The following is an 18,288-nucleotide window of genomic DNA, read 5'->3' on the forward strand; positions in this document are numbered from 1 at the left end:
CTTGAAGGACTGGTCCTACTCCCCACCGCTAGCTGTTACTCTGCCACAAGATGCCACCATTCTTCAGTACTATCAGTGTTGCCAGAAAGCCTCTTTAGACTCGAAGGGCCGGCTGCTGCCTGACGGGAATGGTCAGAGCCTGGGTCTGTTGAAGGGAAGCCCTTCACCCCAGACACAGCAGGGCCTAGGCATTGGGTGCTGCCATTTCCAGTGCCTCGCTTAAAGCGGTGCCAGCCTACAAAATAGAGCAGTGGTCCCCAAACTGATCTTTGAGAGGATTTTGGACTTCAGCTCCCATGATCCCAGGCTATTGCCCAACATGGCTGAGGCTTCTGGGAACGAGTCCAAAATCTCTAATAGGAAACAGGGACTTCCGGGTACGTGAAGCGGGAGGCTGGTCACGTGAAGGGGATGTCACATGACGGTCGAAACCGGAAGTCAGAGGAGGGCCGAGTCCCTCTTAGCGTCTGGAAGGCGCTTGGAGGAGGAGGAGGGGTCCGCGTTGCTGTCTCCTCCGCCGGAGCCGTTCCCTCGCAGGATGAAGTGGGCGCGCGCGGCCGGGGAGCGCCTGTTCCGTGGCGTGCGAGGGGCGGAGGCGCTGCGCGAGACCTGCCGGCAGTACCCTCTCTCCTGCTGCTTCCTCCTGGGGCTCAGCCTGGCCACCCTCCTCCTCAGCCGGTGAGAACTAAGCTTGTTTCACGAAGCAGGTGCCCTTCTGCTTTGGTCAGGCCCCACCGGGAATAATGCTGTGTCCAGCTCTGGGCCCCACAGTTCAAAAAAGGCATTGAGAAACTGGAGGCATGTGTCCAAAGGAGGGAGACTAAAATGGTGAAGGATCTGGAAACCATGCCCTACGAGGAAAGACTCAGGGAGCTGGGGATGTTTAGCCTGGAGAAGAGAAGGTTAAGAGGTGATATGATAGCCCTATTTAAATACTTGAAGGGATGTCATATTGAGGAGGGAGCGAGCTTGTTTTCTGCTACTCCAGAGACTAGGACCTGGAGCAATGGATGCAAGCTCCAGGAAAAGAGATTCCACCTGAACATTAGGAGGAATTTCCTGACTGTAAGGGCTGTTTGACAGTGTAACACACTCCCTCAGAGTGTAGTGGAGTCTCCTTCCTTGGAGGTCTTTAAGCAGAGGCTGGATGGCCATCTGTCACTGGGGGTGTTTTGACTGAGAGTTCCTGCATGGCAGAAGGGGGCTGGACTGGGTCAGAGCCCTTCTAGGGGTCTCTTCCAACTCTACCATTCTATTGTTTACTTAGTTTAAAAACCTTAATATAGTTAATATAACGCTTTAATGTAATGTAGGGCTTTAGCCAACTTTTCCTTTAAATTGTTGTGAGTCACTTTTGGCAGCTTGATGGGAGAAAGGCAGGGTGTAAATTTAAGGGAAAATAAAGTAAACTGTGTCACAGCCATCCGCTGACAGGAATGACAACAAACTCCAACTCCCAGAATTCCATAGCCTTGAGCCAAGACACAGTTAAAGAGGTGCCAAACCAAGTTATTTCTCCAGTGTAGATGCAGCCCTTGTCCCTTTAAAGGCAGGGTGACCAGAGGTCTTCTCAACTGCAAAGGAGGACAAGGCATCCTAAAATGGCAGACATTAAAGAACAACAACAAAAAATAGGGCATTTCACTGTAAAAGCTAAAAAAATACGCACAGAGATACTAAACCCATGCTGGAGGACATTTTGACATTCCTCCTGGACAGAAGGCAGAAATGGAGGACATGTCCTGGAAAAGGAGGAGGATACTTAAATAAATAATAATAAAGTTTTTATTTTTATCCTGCTCCTTCCCAAGATCAGGGCGGCTCACAACATACATTAAAACAAAGTGGATACAGTACAATAAAAACAGTCAAACAACTAAATACAATAAAATAACAAGCTAAAAGCCCCATTAGCCCAACCTCTTGGCCACGGAAGAGGAGGGAGGCCCTCAGGATTTTATTTGGGGAATGCTTGTTGGAACAGAAAGGTTTTTAAATCCTTTCTGAATTGGGCCAGGGAGGTTGACGAGCGGAGCTCAGTGGGCAGCATATTCCAAAGGGCCGGGGCGGCGATGGAGAATGTCCTCTTCATGGTGGAGGAAAGCCTAGCCCCAGGCACCTTCAGTAGTTGCTGCCCAGATGTTCTGAGGGTGCGGGACGGAATATATGGGGAGAGGCGGTCCTTCAGGAATCCTGGGCCCAAGCCATTTAGGGCTTTATAGGTGATCACCAACGCCTTATATTGAGCCCGGAAGCGGATGGGCAGCCAATGGAGATCTTTCAGCACAGGTGTTATATGGCTGGCCCTGGAGACACCAGTGACCAGCCTGGCTGCCATGTTCTGCACCATTTGAAGCTTCCGGGTTTGGTATAAGGGTTGCCCCATGTAGAGTACGTTGCAGAAATCCAGTCTCGAGGTTACCAGAGCATGTACAACAGTTTCTAGGTCCCTCTGGGCCAGGTATGGACGCAGCTGGCGAATAAGCCGAAGCTGATAACAGGTGCTCTTGACCGTCGCACTCACCTGAGCAGTCAGGTGAAGCGACGAGTCAAGAAGCACCCCCAGACTGCGCACGGAGTCCTTCACAGGGAGCGTGACCCCATTCAGGACAGGTGGAACCACCGCCATTCCTGGACCAGGGGAACCTATCACAAGTACCTTCGTTTTCTCTAGATTCCGCTTGAGTCGGTTTTTCCTCATCCAGCCCATTACTGACTCTAGACAGGCCTTGAGAGGAGAGACGCCATCCTCAGTCACTGCATCAGTCGGAGACATAGAGAAAATAATTTGGGTGTCATCAGCATACTGATAACCCTGCGCCCCATGTCTCCGGATGATCTCTCCCAGCGGTTTCATGTAAATGTTAAATAGCATGGGAGACAGAATGGCTCCTTGAGGGACCCCGGTTTTAAGGGGCCTCTCATCGGAGCACACGTCTCCCAGCTGCACCATCTGGGACCTCCCAGAGAGGTAGGACCGGAACCACTGGAGCGCAGTGCCCCTGATTCCCACCTCTGCCAGACGCCCCAGAAGGATACCATGGTCTATGGTATCGAAAGCCGCTGAGATGTCCAAGAGCACCAACAGGGACACTCTTCCCCTGTCGATGCCCAGACGGAGATCATCGACCAAGGGACCCCTGTCCCTTCTCATACCCCGTAACCCGCCCGGAAGCCAGTTTGAAATGGGTCCAGATAATCAGTTTCATCCAAGACCGTCTGAAGCTGGATCGCAACCGCCCTCTCGATCACCTTACCCAAGAATGGCAGCAGCGAGACTGGCCGATAATTATTGTGTACCAGGGAGTCGAGGGAGGGCTTTTTTAATATAGGTTTTACAATGGCCGATTTTAATTCTGATGGAAATTGCCCTTCCCTCAAAGATGTATTAATAATCCGGCGTAACAATAAAGTTACCGCCGGTCCCCCCTGGGCCGCTAGCCACGAGGGACAGGGATCGAGAGAGCAGGTTGTCTTCCGAACACTTCCGACGATCTTGTCCACGTCCTTGGTACTCACCGACTCAAACCGATCCAGTTTAATAGAGTGCACGGAGGCTCTGGATACCTCTACTCTAGGTTCTGCTTGAATGTCAGCATTAAGACTTTCGCTTATGCCCTGTGCCCCAAAGTTCGTGTTGGACAACTCTGATTATGCGTCCAAAGCAAAAATAATACTTTACTAACACAACAAAAGTGGACAGTAACTTAATACATTTAAAAGAAATTCTTCCCTCTGCCTGATGCTTTTCTAGCTGACCTTAGGCTGCATCTGCATTGCAGAATTAGTGCATTTTGACACTCCTTCAGCTGCCATGGCTCCATTCTGCGGAATTTGTTTTATTTATTTATTTATTTAATTCCTACCCCGCCTTTCTCCCCAAAGGGACCCAAGGCTGCTCATGGTAACAATTCTAAAAACATAGTGCCATAAAAGAATTAAAACAATATAAAATTACAAGCATTAAAACCACAATAAAACCACAGTGCCCATCCCATATAAAACTCCTCCCATGTCTAGACATTAAAAGCCTGCCTGAACAGAGCCGCTTTTACCTGCTGACGAAAGACAAGCAAGGAGAGGGCCAGCCTTGCTTCTCATGGAAGGGCATTCCAGAGGACAGAGCAGCCACCGGGAAGGCTCTCGACTGTGATAGTGGAGGGACCGAGAGAAAGCCTTCCCTGGAAGATCTTAGGGCTCTAGCAGGTTTGTATGGGGAGATATGAAATCTCAAATAGTGTGGGCCTAAGCTGTGTAGAGCTTTATAAGTCATAACCAGCACTTTGAATTGTGCCTGGAAATGAACCAGTAGCCATTGAAGCTGTTTCAGCAAGGGAGTTATGTAGTCCCTATAGCTGGCTCCAGTCAGCATTCTGGCAGTGGCATTTTGCACACACTGAAGTTTCTGAACAGTTTCCAAAGGCAGCCCCACGTAGTCCAAACAGGATGTAATCAAGGCATGTGTCACTGTAGCCAGATCTGACTTCTCAAGGAACAGGCGGCACAGCTGATGCATGAGTTTTAACTGTGCAAATTCACTCCTGGCGACTGCTAAGACCTGGGCATCCAGGCTCAGAGTGGGGTCCAGATCCTGGGATTTGTAGTTTGTTGTGGCACCAGAGCGCTCTTGACAGAAAAGGCTAAATACGGATGTGAGAGCTGGACAGTGAAGAAAGCTGATAGAAAGAAAATGAACTCATTTGTGACATGGTGCTGAAGAAGACAAACCAAAAGACAGACAAAATAGCTCACTGAATAGCTAAGGTCTGAACTCTCAGTGGAGGCCAAGATGACTGACCTGAGGCTGTCATACTTCAGCTACATCATGAGAAGACAGGACTCACTAGAAAAGACAATGATGATAGGAAAGGAGGAGGGAAACAGAAAAAGAGGAAGACCACATGCCAGATGATTAGACTTGATCAGAGAAGCCATGAGACTGAGCCTGCCGGACCTGAGCAGAGCAGTTGAAGACGGGGCTTGGGATGTCTCATCCACAGGGTCACCACGAGTCAGTTGGCTCGAAGGCAGTTAACAACAACAATCTTACAAAACTGCAAATCCTAGAATCCCATACTACTGTATTGAGCTTTGGCAGTTAAAGCAGTGTCAAATTGCAGCTCAGGGTTTGATTCCCCACTTGGCCATGGAAGCCCACCGGGTGACCATGGGCAGGTCTCACATACTTAGCCCCAGGGAACCCTGTGATAGATTTGCCATAGAGTCACTGTAAACTGCAAGTGACTTGAAGGCAACCCACCACCAAGACAAGAGGGAAGTTCTGCAGGTGTTTCTTGTCACACAAATCTGCTGAAATTTCCTCTTCAACACAACCATTAAAAAGACAATAGCCTTATCCAGTTTGCAAACTGACAATCCTATGGGGAGTGACTCTTTTGGTATGGGGTGGAAGTAGTCTTTTAACCTACCCCCAGCCAGGAAGCTGTTCATCTGTTGCAGGAAAAATTTAAAAAATAATGAAGTCTAGGGACACCTGAAAATAACAAGTTTAATTGGGCATTATCTTTTGTAAAAAAGCAGCCCTTGATGTTGCAACTGATGAAGTGGACAGGAGTTTCAGAAAGCTTATCCCAGATTCTGCTATTTAATTTTTACGGGCAAAAACATCCATATCTCCACAATTTCCCGGCCTAAATGCCCTAAAAGGCACCAGATCCTGTCTGATCTTGGAAGCTAAGCAGGGTTAGTATTTGAATGAGAGGTCACTAATGAATAGTGGGTGCTGCATTCAGAGGAAGGAACAGTCAACATAACCTCTTGAGTAACTTGAAAGCACACACAGAGACAACTGTATTCTACTGTTGCAGCAAAATCAGCAATAGAGTCGGGTTTTACTTTTTCTGTGTTTTTATGGATGATTAAAGCCTACAAAAATGAATGAATAGAGGGTTGTCTCTTTTGAATATCATTTCCTTCTCACTCTAATTACAGTGGTACCCCGGGATACGAATTACCCAGGTTACGAATTTTTCGGGTTACGAAAAAATCCCATAGGGATTTATTGTTTCGGCTTACGAAGGTTTCTTCGGGTTACGAAAAAACCTCGGCGCTATTTTCCGCCACCGGAGGGCAGCAGAGAGCTATTTTTCCATTAGCGCCTATGGCAATTCAGCTTACGAAGGTTTTTCGGGTTACGAAATTAGCTGCGGAACGAATTAATTTCGTAACCCGAGGTACCACTGTATATCCTCCACCTACGCATCCTCCCATATCATTTGCCAGCTCAAGCAAGACAGGATGTATCTGTATGGCAGTAGAGTGGGTATGAAAGGGATGTCAGGAGGGGAATCCAAACATGGAGCAGTTATTCCAAAATCTATTCTGATAAAAAAAAAAGGTAAGGTGCAAATTAATAAATAGCTCAGTTATTTTTAGGCTGCATCTACATTGAAGTTTGACGTTTCTTTAATTGCTTTGGCTGTATGCTCGGGGTTCTGGGATTTCTAGTTTTGTGAGCTGTTTAGCTGCCTCTGTCACAGCTCTGGTGCCACAACAAACTACAGAACCCAGGATTGCATAGGATGGCACCATGACAGTTAAAAACATTGTCAAACAGCATTAATTCTACAGTGTGGCAGTAGCCTGGTGGCGCAGTGGTTAAATGCCTGTACTGCAGCCATTCACTCAAAACCACAAGGTTGCGAGTTCAAGACCAGCAACGGGCCCAAGCTCGACTCAGGCTTGCATCCTTCCGAGGTCGCTAAAATGAGTACCCAGACTGTTGGGGGGCAAATTAGCTTACTTGCTAATTAGCTTACTTGCTGTTCACCGCTATGATCTTTGGAATAGCGGTACTGTATATAAATAAAACAAATTATTATTAAATTATTATTATTTAAAAGCAGACCTTTTTAGTAAGCATTCCACAGCAAAAGGAGAATAAATAACACTAATTGCACCACCTTGTTTTCTGTTTTCAGTGGGATAACTGTGGAACACAGCTTAAAATACAAAGGCACTTTTTGTCGCTGAGGCTGAATCTCTTGAAAATAATCGTATTTCAGCCTCAAGTACTAATTTCTGCTTGCATTAATTAGAAGGAATTACTCTATGCTTATTAGAGAGAGAGAGAGAGAGTATGTGTGTGTATACACACACACACACACACACACACATCTATCTATCTATCTATCTATCTGGGGTAGAATCATAGAATCATAGAGTTGGAAGAGACCACAGGGGCCATCCAGTCCAACCCCCTGCCATGCAGGAAATCACAATCAAAGCATCCCCGACAGATGGCCATCCAGCCTCTGCTTGAAGACCTCCAAGGAAGGAAGTACAATAACATCCATAATCCACAAAACAGATACATTTATTGGGCCAACCAACATTCATAAAATATATGTTGCAAGCCTTTGAAGCTCTACTGGCTTCTTCATGAGACCAAGGTGTTAAAAAGGGCAGAAAGAACTGACTATGTTAGTCTCAGGCCTACATTTTGTCAAGATGGTGATGTTGTTGTTCTGAGTATGAGGGGAAATCTCTGCAGACTGGCTTCTCCTCTTTCTGGGCATGTTATATTTTGAAGTCCAGAAAATTTAAATTCCGTTATCAAAACAAAGAGGTACTTCCTATGAAATCCAGGATTTCTCAGTATTTTGTGAGGCCAGAAACAAATAGGACTAGGCAGGTATAAAAGAACTTTGTAAAATTGAGTTGTTTTGTCAGACTCTTTGCCTAAATCTACACTACAGAAATAATACAGTTTGAGACTGCTTTAACTGCCATGGCTCCATGCTACAGAATTCTGGGATTTGTAGTTTTTTGACAGATTTAGCCTTCTCTCACAGAGAACTCTGATGCCACAATAAAGTACAAATCCCAGAATTCCATATCATGGAGCCATGGCAATTAAAGTGTTGTCAAACTGGATTATTTCTGCAGTGCAGATTTAGACTTAGCTGAGGTATATAATCTGGAAATTTAAAGTTGTGTAGCTGTTCAATGGGATATTGAGAAACCAGTTCCAGTGGTGAAACAAGGCACGTGGGGATAACTGTCCTTGCCTACTTTGTGTGATAGCAGCCATGGCAGGGAGTGAGGGGGTCTAATCATCTGTGGCTGGCTGCACAAATAGCTTCCAAGAGTCACAGGTAGTCCAACCTTAGTCTGTAGTTGGAAAGGAACAAAACTCCATTTTAAACTCCTTACTGAAAACACTTGCACTCAGTGGGCACACATTTTGTATTCTCCAGATCAGTGGACACTTTTTGGTTCTTTAGACATCGTTGGGTTGTAGCTCCCATGAATCCTAGCTGTTGTAAACAGTGGTGACGAATATCAACAGATATGTCTGTGTGTCTGTCTATCTATTTGGGCTACAGATATATCGGCTAAAGATATACAGTCGGCCCTTGGAACTCGCAGGGGATTCGTGCCGCCCCCCTTCCCCATGAGTTCCAAAATGCAGGCATATTCAAGCCCCATAGGCTTGAGTGGGGCACATGCATGTAGGGCACGTGCCACGAGCACGCACCCCATTCACATTAATAGCAGTCGCTCCTCCGTGGCTTTCCAAGTCTGTGGATCTCAAGTCTGCAGACTTGGAGGGCTGACTGTATATCTGTAGCTCAAATTACACTGGGTTCATTGATGGCAGGGGTTGTACTGGGAGACAGAAGTTGTCTCCCAGATATTGATATTCCTCACAACTGTTTACAACAGCTAGGGTTCATGGGAGTCACAACCCAACAATGTCTCTAGATAGGAGGGCATACGAAGTATCGCAGAATTCTGGAATTGTGAGGTAAAGTGAGGGGGAAACTTCCTTGTACTGTAGTCTACTCAATATATACTAGCACTTTTAATGGAATCAAAAGGTATTCTCCCAATGATACAACTTTTTTGGCAGCCAAACACTGAAGGGGAAAGAAAAATGGAAGGAAATCTTGTGTCAGCAGATCTCCTGTCATGCATCATTCAATTTCACTCTTGCTTTTACCTAGTTTCTACTCTTGTTTCTATTACCATTAAGGTGATCTCTTCAGCACTGAATAAGAAATGCTCTTTCTGTTAAAAGGATAGCAAGGGGTCACATACAGATGATCAACAAACAATTTACCATTCTCACCTGCTTCAATTATGCTTTAACTTTAATGTAATAAATATTATTGTATGGAAGATGAATTTCATATATGATGTTCTTCATAGTAGTGTAAATTTTACAAGAGAGCCAGTGTGGTGCTGTAGTGCAATCACAAACCTCCTCTGAACAACACTTGCTAAGAAAACTCCATGGCCTTAGAATCACTATAGGTCAGAAACAAGTTGAACCCACACAACAACAACTAATTTTATACATAGTGGTATGCATAGTGTTGGCTAGAATGTAATACTCTACATTTTGTTGTGAGTTGTAATTTTCTCTTTATTTTTTTTTAGATACCTTCATGTTTTAATGATCTTCTGGTCATTTGTGGCGGGAGTTGTCACATTCTATTGTTCCTTAGGTCCAGATTCCCTCTTACCAAATATTCTGTTTACAATAAAGCATAAAACCAAGGTAATGTATAACTTCATTGATATGCTTTGATATGTTATTGAACATCAATTAGCTAAATGTTTGTATTTATGATGAACATGCTGTAAGATTTATTTTAGTTTTCAACAAAAATGTCAGCTGGTTAATCAGCAAGAACTGTTTTTAGTTGCTGATGTTTCAAGTTAAAAGTATCCATGACTTTTAAAAAGAAGGAATATTGGGTAAAATAAATTTTTGTGTAAGTACATTTCTGGTGATGCAGTGAGATCTCTATCTCCCCCACCACACACTGTTCTGGCGGGTTCACTAAACTTGCATTATTGTGAGGGGTAAGTGTCTCATGCCAATCATGCTTGTGGTTCTCTTCCAGAACATGGCCACATGGCCTGAAAAACCTACAAAAATCATACTTGTTATCCCTGTAGATGGACACTGTTAGGTCACTATGAAGTGACCTTTGGAATAACTAATAGGTTTTATTTATTTACTGTATCTGCCAGTTAGCTAGTGTTAAAAGAAAGAAGGAAGTGTGAAGGGAGCAGGCAACTAGTCAACTAAGGCGCGTTACAGACCGCCGAATTGCGGCGGTCTGCTGCCGGCGCCGCTTGCAGCGTCCGGGAGCCGCAGCTTCTAAACCGCGGACTCCCGGACGCTGCGAGGAAGGAGCGTGGAAATCGTGCTCCTTCCTAGGCCCCGGAAGTGGCGCCGCAAAGCGCAAGGCGCGCTTTCACGGAGTCACTTCCGCCACGACACATCTGGACGCTAGGCGTCCAAGACGTCAAAATGGTGGCAGCCATGTGGAATGGCCGCCGCCTTTTGTTACAGAGTCCTTTTTTAAACTGCGACGTCCTAAGGATGTCCCAAATGGCGGTCTGTAACCCGCCTAAGTTCTTTGATAGCCTTTTGTTGTGTCTATCTGTATTCAGTCTCCGTTGAAAAATGTCTGCATAGGTGCCGAGCTCTTCTGGGCTCATTTTAAAAATCAGATCCCAGCTCAGTTGAGGAAAAGCACTAAGTGATGGTGAATTTCTAGCATTTTTACGTATGTGGTTCTTTTGTACTTTACTCACTTGCTATTTTACATCTGATGGTGATTGATGAAAGAGGGGTTTTGTCACAGAGGGCTTTCTGTTTTAAGAACTGTATAAGCTATCAAGCACAACTACCGTATTTTCCGGAGTATAAGACGACTGGGCGTATAAGACGGCCCCCAACTTTTCCTGTAAAAATATAGAGTTTGGGATATACTCGCCCTATAAGACCCCCTCCTTAAAATCCAAGGAGGGCAAGGCCGGCGGCCCTCACGCCAGGCCAGGGCGCTCCTTCCCGGGCTCTGCGGGGCCTGGGAGGAGGGCAAGGCCGGCGGCCCTCGCGCCAGGCCGGGCGCTCCTTTCCCCCGGCTCCGATGGCCTGGGATGAGGGCAAGGCCGGCGGCCCTCGCGCCAGGCCAGGGCGCTCCTTCCCGGGCTCTGCGGGGCCTGGGAGGAGGGCAAGGCCAGCGGCCCTCGCGCCAGGCCAGGGCGCTCCGCGGGGCCTGGGAGGAGGGCAAGGCCACGGCGCTCCTTCCTGGGCTCCGCGGGGCCTGGGAGGAGGAGAAGGCCGACGGCCCTCGCGCCAGGCCGCGGTGCTCTTTCCCGGGCCCCGTGGGGCCTGGGAGGAGGGCAAGGCCGGCGGCTTTCGTGCCGGCAGCGGAGCCTTCCCGGCGTATTAGACGACCCCCCAACTTACAAAAAGATTTTAGGGGTTAAGAAGTCGTCTAATACGGCGGAAAATACAGTAGGTTATTAAAGGCAGATTTCATATTAATCTTGTTAGCTGTGCGTATGCTGAGGCCCTTTTCACCTTTCTTACCTTTACCCTTTTCACCTTTCTGCTTTGGAATAAATTAATATGTAATCAATTATCTCTAAGCATTTTTCCATGTAGTAGTGGAATATAATTTTGGATGAAGGAAGGAATAGGCAAAAGCAGAATATGTTTATAAGAGACAGACCAATTTCTAAAAATTTGAGATGTGTTGCAGTGTGTAGATTTGTGAACTTGCTGTGTCTCAAGAGTGGTGGAATAAATAAATCTATTTGGCCTCTTCGGGGACACTATGCCTTTATTTCAATGCAACTTTTATTATTTATTTTAATTGTAATTTTTATTTATATGGTGAGTGATTCAAATACAGTGCGCCCGCGTTATACGCGGGTGCGCTATACGCAGACTTGAGTGTACGCACTCAAGCTGCGGGGAGCGCACGGGGCACAAGGGGCAGTGCATCCCATTCAAATGAATGGGGTGTGCGCCCGTGGCGCCCCGCACTCTTCCATGCTGCCGCGCTTATGAGCCTCATTCAAATGAATGGGCTCAAGCATACACGGAGTTAGCCTTACGTGAGGGGGGGGGGGTTCCAGAACGGATCCCCCACATATGGCAAGGGTCCACTGTAGTTGTATTCTGCCCTATATCAAAACATCCCAGGATGTGGTATAGACAGCAAGTTAATATCGAACAATTTAAAACCGTATAAAACATTCTGAAATAATCTTAGTAGCCCTGTTTCATCATTTTTATTGCATACAATTAAAATGGCTAATGCAGAACTGTTTTCCTAGTATTCTATAGAATGGAATTTTTCTTTGTTGGTGTTGTTTTAGCAATTAGAACTGCAAGAACCAGATTCCCAAGGATTCAGCTGTGATGTATGTGGTAACATCAAGTGTAATAGGCATAGGTAAGTTGAATATTCATAATTTTAATCATACTTGTATACCTTGGGTAAAAATTAATAGAACACAACTTAGCAGTCTTTTTGCTGTTTAATAGGCTTGCATTACGGCTAGAAAATTATCAGCCATGGCGAGACCTGAACGTTCCTTCTAAAGTTGATGCTTCTCTCTCAGAGGTAACATTCCCCAGAACAGAAATCTCATAATATTTCTTCTAAAGCATTGTACTCAGATCACTTTGAGTACCAGAAATTTGTAATTAACATTCTTTTATGGATTATCAAAATACAGGCATTTCTAAAAACTGAGCATTTCTATCATATTTTATCAAAGAATTGTCCATCTCAGCTTCTTTCACTCACTCTCTTTTACAGTGTTCAGTATTTTTAGAGTGATTATGTCAGCTGGATAGGCAGTTGTTTCCAATTGCTGCTAGTCACACTATAGAAATTAAATGGGTCGGTGGGCTTCGTGTGAAGAGAACGTACTCTGCTATATTTTAACCACCTCTTTATCTACATTTTAGCACATGGAAGCAGAATGTTGCAAAACTTCCTCACATTGCTTTTTAAATGTCTGGGTTTGTGCTTGTGGCTATACCAGTGATATGCAGTGTTCACAATGTACATATGCTACTCATTGCTTCCTATGGGAATATGCTATCTCTGTAGTTTATTATAGGTGTGCAACTTGAATTATTCAGGTTGCACTGAGCAGGAGCTTTCTTCTTTCCTAGATGCCAGGTGTGTAGGGAACTCCAAATTTCTGTTGTGATAGTCTCTTATTTTGTTGTCTTTACCATGGAAGAGACCAACCACATTACCAAACTAACTCTTATAGTGCTGCTATTACACTTTTACTGCTCTGGCTGCCTTCTGTTGCATTCTGAGGTTTGTAGTTCAATGATTCCTAAGAGCTCTCTGGCTGAGAATTTCAAATGCCCCTCCTTAACCTGCAAATCCCAGAATGCAACAGGAGGCAGCCAGAGCAATGCCATAAGAGTATACTGCAGTAATCTAGCAATGTGCAAAAATTGGGGAGCAGAAGATTGGGGAGCAGGGCTATTGTTCTGGAAGTTATAGCTGAAGAAAGTAATATTGTTCTTCATGTCTTCTGAACTCAGCTAGGTTTTAAAAAGCTGACCTTGAGATATACATGCCAAGTATGATTACTGTTGCTCTCTTGCTGGACATACTGTAATCTATTATTGAATGTTTTATCTGATTGACTGCAGGTGTTTGAGCTGTTGCTGGATAACTTCGTCTATCCTTGGTACAGGTAAGATTTTCTTTGTTGCATTTCCACAAAATACAATACTTTTGTCTGCGACAGTAATTTAAATCCAGCTGCTAGTCCCAGCTAAAGTAAATCCATTGCATCACTTGCAAAATGGTGAGTCACAGCTCCTGGAAATTGATTCCTTGAGTCTACTCTAGCATTTGGAATTTGGTTGATAGCTTTTAATCTTGTTTTAATGCAGGAATAGTAATTGTCAGCCCATGCACAAGATGAAAACCTTTGAGAAGTCCAGGGCAACCCTTGCAGCTCAAACTGACCTCCCCCCTCCAAAAAAACCCTGGCACTCCTCCACTTTCCTTGGTCACCCCTCTCCTCACATGTTTAAATGATCCAGATCCCTTTTGTGGGTCTGTTACATGCTGTTTTAGAGGGATCTCCCTGTAACAGCCAGCCATGACACAAAAGGTGAGAAGTAGCACATCATCACTTCTGGTTGCCCACAGTGGCCTCTGCAGTGATGTCCTCTAGAACTCTAGAGGAGCTGAAGATGGAGTAGTGCAGCCCTCTACAGTCTGGGCCATGTCAACATTGCTTTAATGGTTATTTGGGTCTTACATTAATGTGTGTATATTTTCTGCTCATCACTTTTATGACCTGTGCCACAGTAGTTTAGAGTTCTTATAGTTCATGATTTAAATTATTGTCTGTGTAACATCATCTGATTTTGTTTTGAAGGTTGTCTTTAGCATCGTTTTCATTTGATTAAGTTTGTGGCCCCCCCCCCCCCCCCCAGTGTGTGATTGTGTGATCTCCTGGGTTGAGCCAGTGGCTCACACAAGCCCAACATAGTTCTGGTATATCTGAGTGTGCTCCGCTCTTGCACAGATAAGCAACACATAGCATAGTAAAGGATGACATGAGTAAACACCTGCAAAAACCTAACATAAGGAATAAGAGGGAAAGAGTAGGAGGGTTCATAGCAAGGATGCAGTTGTGTTTGAGTGTAGATTGGAATGTTCTGAAAAAGGATGTGATTTAGTTGGGTTTTGTTCAGAAAAAAAATCAGAAAATAGCTGTGGTAGTCTGTGTTTAGTCTTGTATTTTAAATTTATTTCCTCTAAAAATGTAGCACTTGATTTGGACCAGGTTTAGCCTAGTCTTCTGCCTGGTGTGCTGCAGGGAGATTTCAACTTGGGCAATGATTTAAATGTACATTATTCCCACCTTTGTTCTACAGTGCACACTCTACAACAGCGGTTCTCAATTTTTGGTCCTTTAGATGTTTTAAATTTCAGTTCCCATAGGTTCCAGCCAGCATAGCTAGTGGTCATGAAATCTGGGAACTGAAGTCTGAATCATCTAGAGGACCAGCATTTAGGAACCACTGCTCTAAAAGGCTGTGCCATATGATTTATTTATTTATTTATTTTTGGAGCACCTAAATATTCTTACTTGCTAGGGGCTTTTTATAGAACTTAACTTGCTGTAATGGATTTTACTGTCTGTATTGTGGCAGTTAATGTGGATTGAAATTACTGGGATGCCTGAATTCTGTGGCTGAAAAACATACAAGATAATAAGTTTGGTCTAAATGAAAGTATAGTAATTACATTCAGGTCCACCTGAAATCAATCTAAAAGTTTGTCACAATCCTTGTTGATTCAATAGAAACTGTGCAATTACTGTATTATGTATTGAATTAACTAGACAGTTCTTTTGCAGAACTGTGGAGTGTACTTTTAACTTCCACACAGTCCCAGGACTCAATGCTGTATATTAAAACTTTGCTTTGGTGAAACACTAGAGGGAGCCTAAATTCTGCTTTGTGGTAAATGTTTTTAACACGTGTTAAAATTAGAGACCTTTGAAGTTCTTTTTAAACTCAGTAGATGCAGCCATGAAATGGCATATTGAAATAATATGCAATATTATTCTATAAGCCATGCAGTATTATTATTTAAGATGTTTGGAAAAAATTGAAAAATTACTTAGGTGATAATCTAGAAGTGATGTGGATGTTTTACACTAATTTAGTATCTTATACCTTGTGACATGCACTTATGACTCTGATTTTTAGAATAAGCTTTGACATGCAATTTTTTATTTTACATAAAGATTTGGAGGTGTGGCTAAGGGGATCTATGATATTTATGTTTTTTTTTCCTTTTCAAATGTTGTTTGATGTGCCTTGCTTCAGAGGTTCCCTGAAATGTTTTTATTAGTTACTCCCTAGATCAGTAAGTGAAAACCTGACAGAGAATTTTTAAAAAGACAATTTCTTCATCTTAGTCTTTGTACATTGCATTAATAGGGCCTGCTCCTGCAGAGCCCCACTTCAGAACCTTCCTGAGCTAGTAATTTGTGTGTGTGTGTAAACCCCATACTTACCCCGCCCCCACTTTGTGAAAGCTCAGGAACATTTTAGTACATTTCTGCTTCATCTTCCATGTCTGTAGCATGCTTTATTGAACCCTTAAGCTAAAACAGTTATTTCTCTAATTCTTTCTTTATTCCAGTGCCCCCTTCTTATTTTTGTTCTTTCTTTACATTTTCATTTTATTTTAGTTACTGAGAAGCATATTGCTTCTGAAGTTGTTTCTGAGCCTTAGATAGAGTGTAGGGGTAAAATCCCATAGGACATGTAATTTTTCTATTTGGATGAGGAACATATTGCTGGCACATGCCCAATGTTGTTGAAGTTTTACTAGGCAGACGTGTTGAAATCAGTCAGTGGCACATGTAATAAACAAGGATGTGGCTTTTCACAGATTTCCCATCCTCCCTTCTGTTACTGCTCCGGGGGTCATGTGGCCAGCATGACTGCATTGAACGCACTGAGAAGTGGTACCTATCTATACTTGCATTTGCATGCTTTTGAACTGCAGAAGCTGGGACTAGAGATGAGAGCTCAACTCATCATGGAGCACTTGGGCCTTGAACTACCAACCTTCCGATCTTCTGATCATCAGAACTGGTGTTTTAACCACTAAGTCAACACATTACATTAGGTTACACTTTGGTTAATTAGAATTTTAAAATATTTTTGCTCTCCTAAATTAATTTTTATATGTAATCAATTAAGCCTTTTTATATGTAAAGAGCCAATCTGTGAATTATTTTGAAATGATTAATAATGTAGGTTGACTGTAGTTCATACTAATTTTGAAGTTTTAATAATGCGCTTTGTTTTGAAATTTGGCAGGGATATAACTGATGATGAATCATCTGTGGATGAACTAAGGGCAACGTTAAGATTTTTTGCATCTGTAGTAGTACGCAGAATTTACAAGGTAAACTCTACAACATTTGAATCAAAAACAGATTTTTAAAGTGAGGCCTTTGGGATAAGAGTAACGAAGATTATTTAAAACTGAGTGTGGGTCCATCTTAGATACAGCTGTATAATATCAGAGTAATGGTTTTGGCAGGATTCACAAATGCCTGAAAATTTTAGTTTTGTGAGAGTGATGGGAGCTTTATGATGGGGGAAAGTACAAGATCTGGAGAACTCTGAGATGAATTTTTCCTCAGTAGTATATCTATAGTAAAAAAAAAAAAAAAGGCCAGGATACCATGACACTGTGTGAGTTACTTCTAAGTTGAATGGTTTTAGTCTCAGAAAACCTAACTTATTACTGGATGCTTTGCTTCTGAGAACCAGGATTTTTAGTATATACTTTATATACTATATACACTAATAATATACAGTAATAAAGTATAATAATACTTTTTAAGTGGTAATAGCAGACATAATTTCTTTTATGTGTATATGTGTTTTTTTAAAAAAAAAAACAGGTGGATATTCCAACAGTTATAACAAGGAAAATGCTGAAGGTAGCCATGAAGCACATAGATGTAATAGCCAAAGCTAGACAGAAAGGTAAATAACATTTTAAAATATGTATATTACAAACTCAGTGCTTCCAAACTGGCACTCATTTTAATAAAATTTACAAAAATGAAGCAAACCATATGATTTATGGCGCACAGATGTCTGTGTTAGAGCAAAATTAGTTCCTTTGAATTCAGAAAGGTTCTCTCCAAGGTAAATGTGCTTGCGATGCAGTTTTGAAATACTTTCAGGTAGGTTTTGACTAAGCAGTAAGAAATGGAAAGGTGCAATTGCTTTTTAAAATTCCTTTATATGTAATAAATTGCTGTTTCTTCAAGTACTACATTAATGTAGTACACAATACAATTGAGCAAATATCAGTGGTCTACATCCTTTCTTGTGCAACTGACTATAATGGGAGTTTATTCTGCTTCCCTTCTCCTACTATTAATTAATAATAATTAATAATTTTTATTTGTATACCGCTTTTCCTCCAGATCAAAGCGGTTCACAACATACAAGCTACATGTCACATGCTATAACACAAAGCAATACTACACTCTGAGCTGCCTAAAACCCAGCTCTGGAGACCTTCCCATCCCTGGAACAGGCTTGGGGAGTTCAAAGGGGGCTACAGAGGAGAGATATCAACCTTTTCCAGTTCCACTAATGAAAGCAGTTAGATTAGTAGAAACACACTCTTGGATCTTGATCAATGTTTGCAAAACTGGAGGTTCTCATTTTTTGTGGTCATTATTCTGAACAGTACTGTGATCTTAAGATATTCAAAACTTGCTGTAGATGGTGATGGTGATTTACAATAATTTGGGTTGGCTTCACTTTGCATGACTTTTGTGTAACTCAGTTGTCAAAAATAACCCTCAGTTCATTTCTGAGCTTAATTTAAGACATTACTTTGACCTTTGAAGTCTGAAACAACTATTTCCTATAGGGATTGAGCATAGGCGGATTTTCCCTTACGTAGGGTGATCTGG

General features: G+C 43.1%; 1 protein-coding gene across 4 annotated transcripts in view; it reads left to right on the forward strand.

Moving 5' to 3' along the window:
• Window positions 1–437: 437 nt before the first annotated feature.
• The window catches only part of LOC121917372 (sorting nexin-14-like), a 67,496-nt gene continuing 49,645 nt past the window's right edge, over window positions 438–18,288 (forward strand). For 3 of the 4 annotated variants that reach the window (XM_042443291.1, XM_042443289.1, XM_042443290.1), the window contains exons 1-7: window positions 438–678; window positions 9,406–9,526; window positions 12,151–12,227; window positions 12,320–12,398; window positions 13,457–13,500; window positions 16,664–16,751; window positions 17,257–17,341. In XM_042443291.1, the coding sequence (XP_042299225.1) occupies window positions 539–678; window positions 9,406–9,526; window positions 12,151–12,227; window positions 12,320–12,398; window positions 13,457–13,500; window positions 16,664–16,751; window positions 17,257–17,341 (634 nt within the window). In that variant the 5' untranslated portion in view covers window positions 438–538. Of the gene's footprint in view, window positions 679–9,405; window positions 9,527–12,150; window positions 12,228–12,319; window positions 12,399–13,456; window positions 13,501–16,663; window positions 16,752–17,256; window positions 17,342–18,288 lie in introns of those variants that run through there. The other variant, XM_042443292.1, reaches the window with a different exon arrangement.

This window comes from Sceloporus undulatus, unplaced genomic scaffold, assembly GCF_019175285.1.
Source record: "Sceloporus undulatus isolate JIND9_A2432 ecotype Alabama unplaced genomic scaffold, SceUnd_v1.1 scaffold_16, whole genome shotgun sequence".
NCBI lineage: Eukaryota > Metazoa > Chordata > Lepidosauria > Squamata > Phrynosomatidae > Sceloporus > Sceloporus undulatus.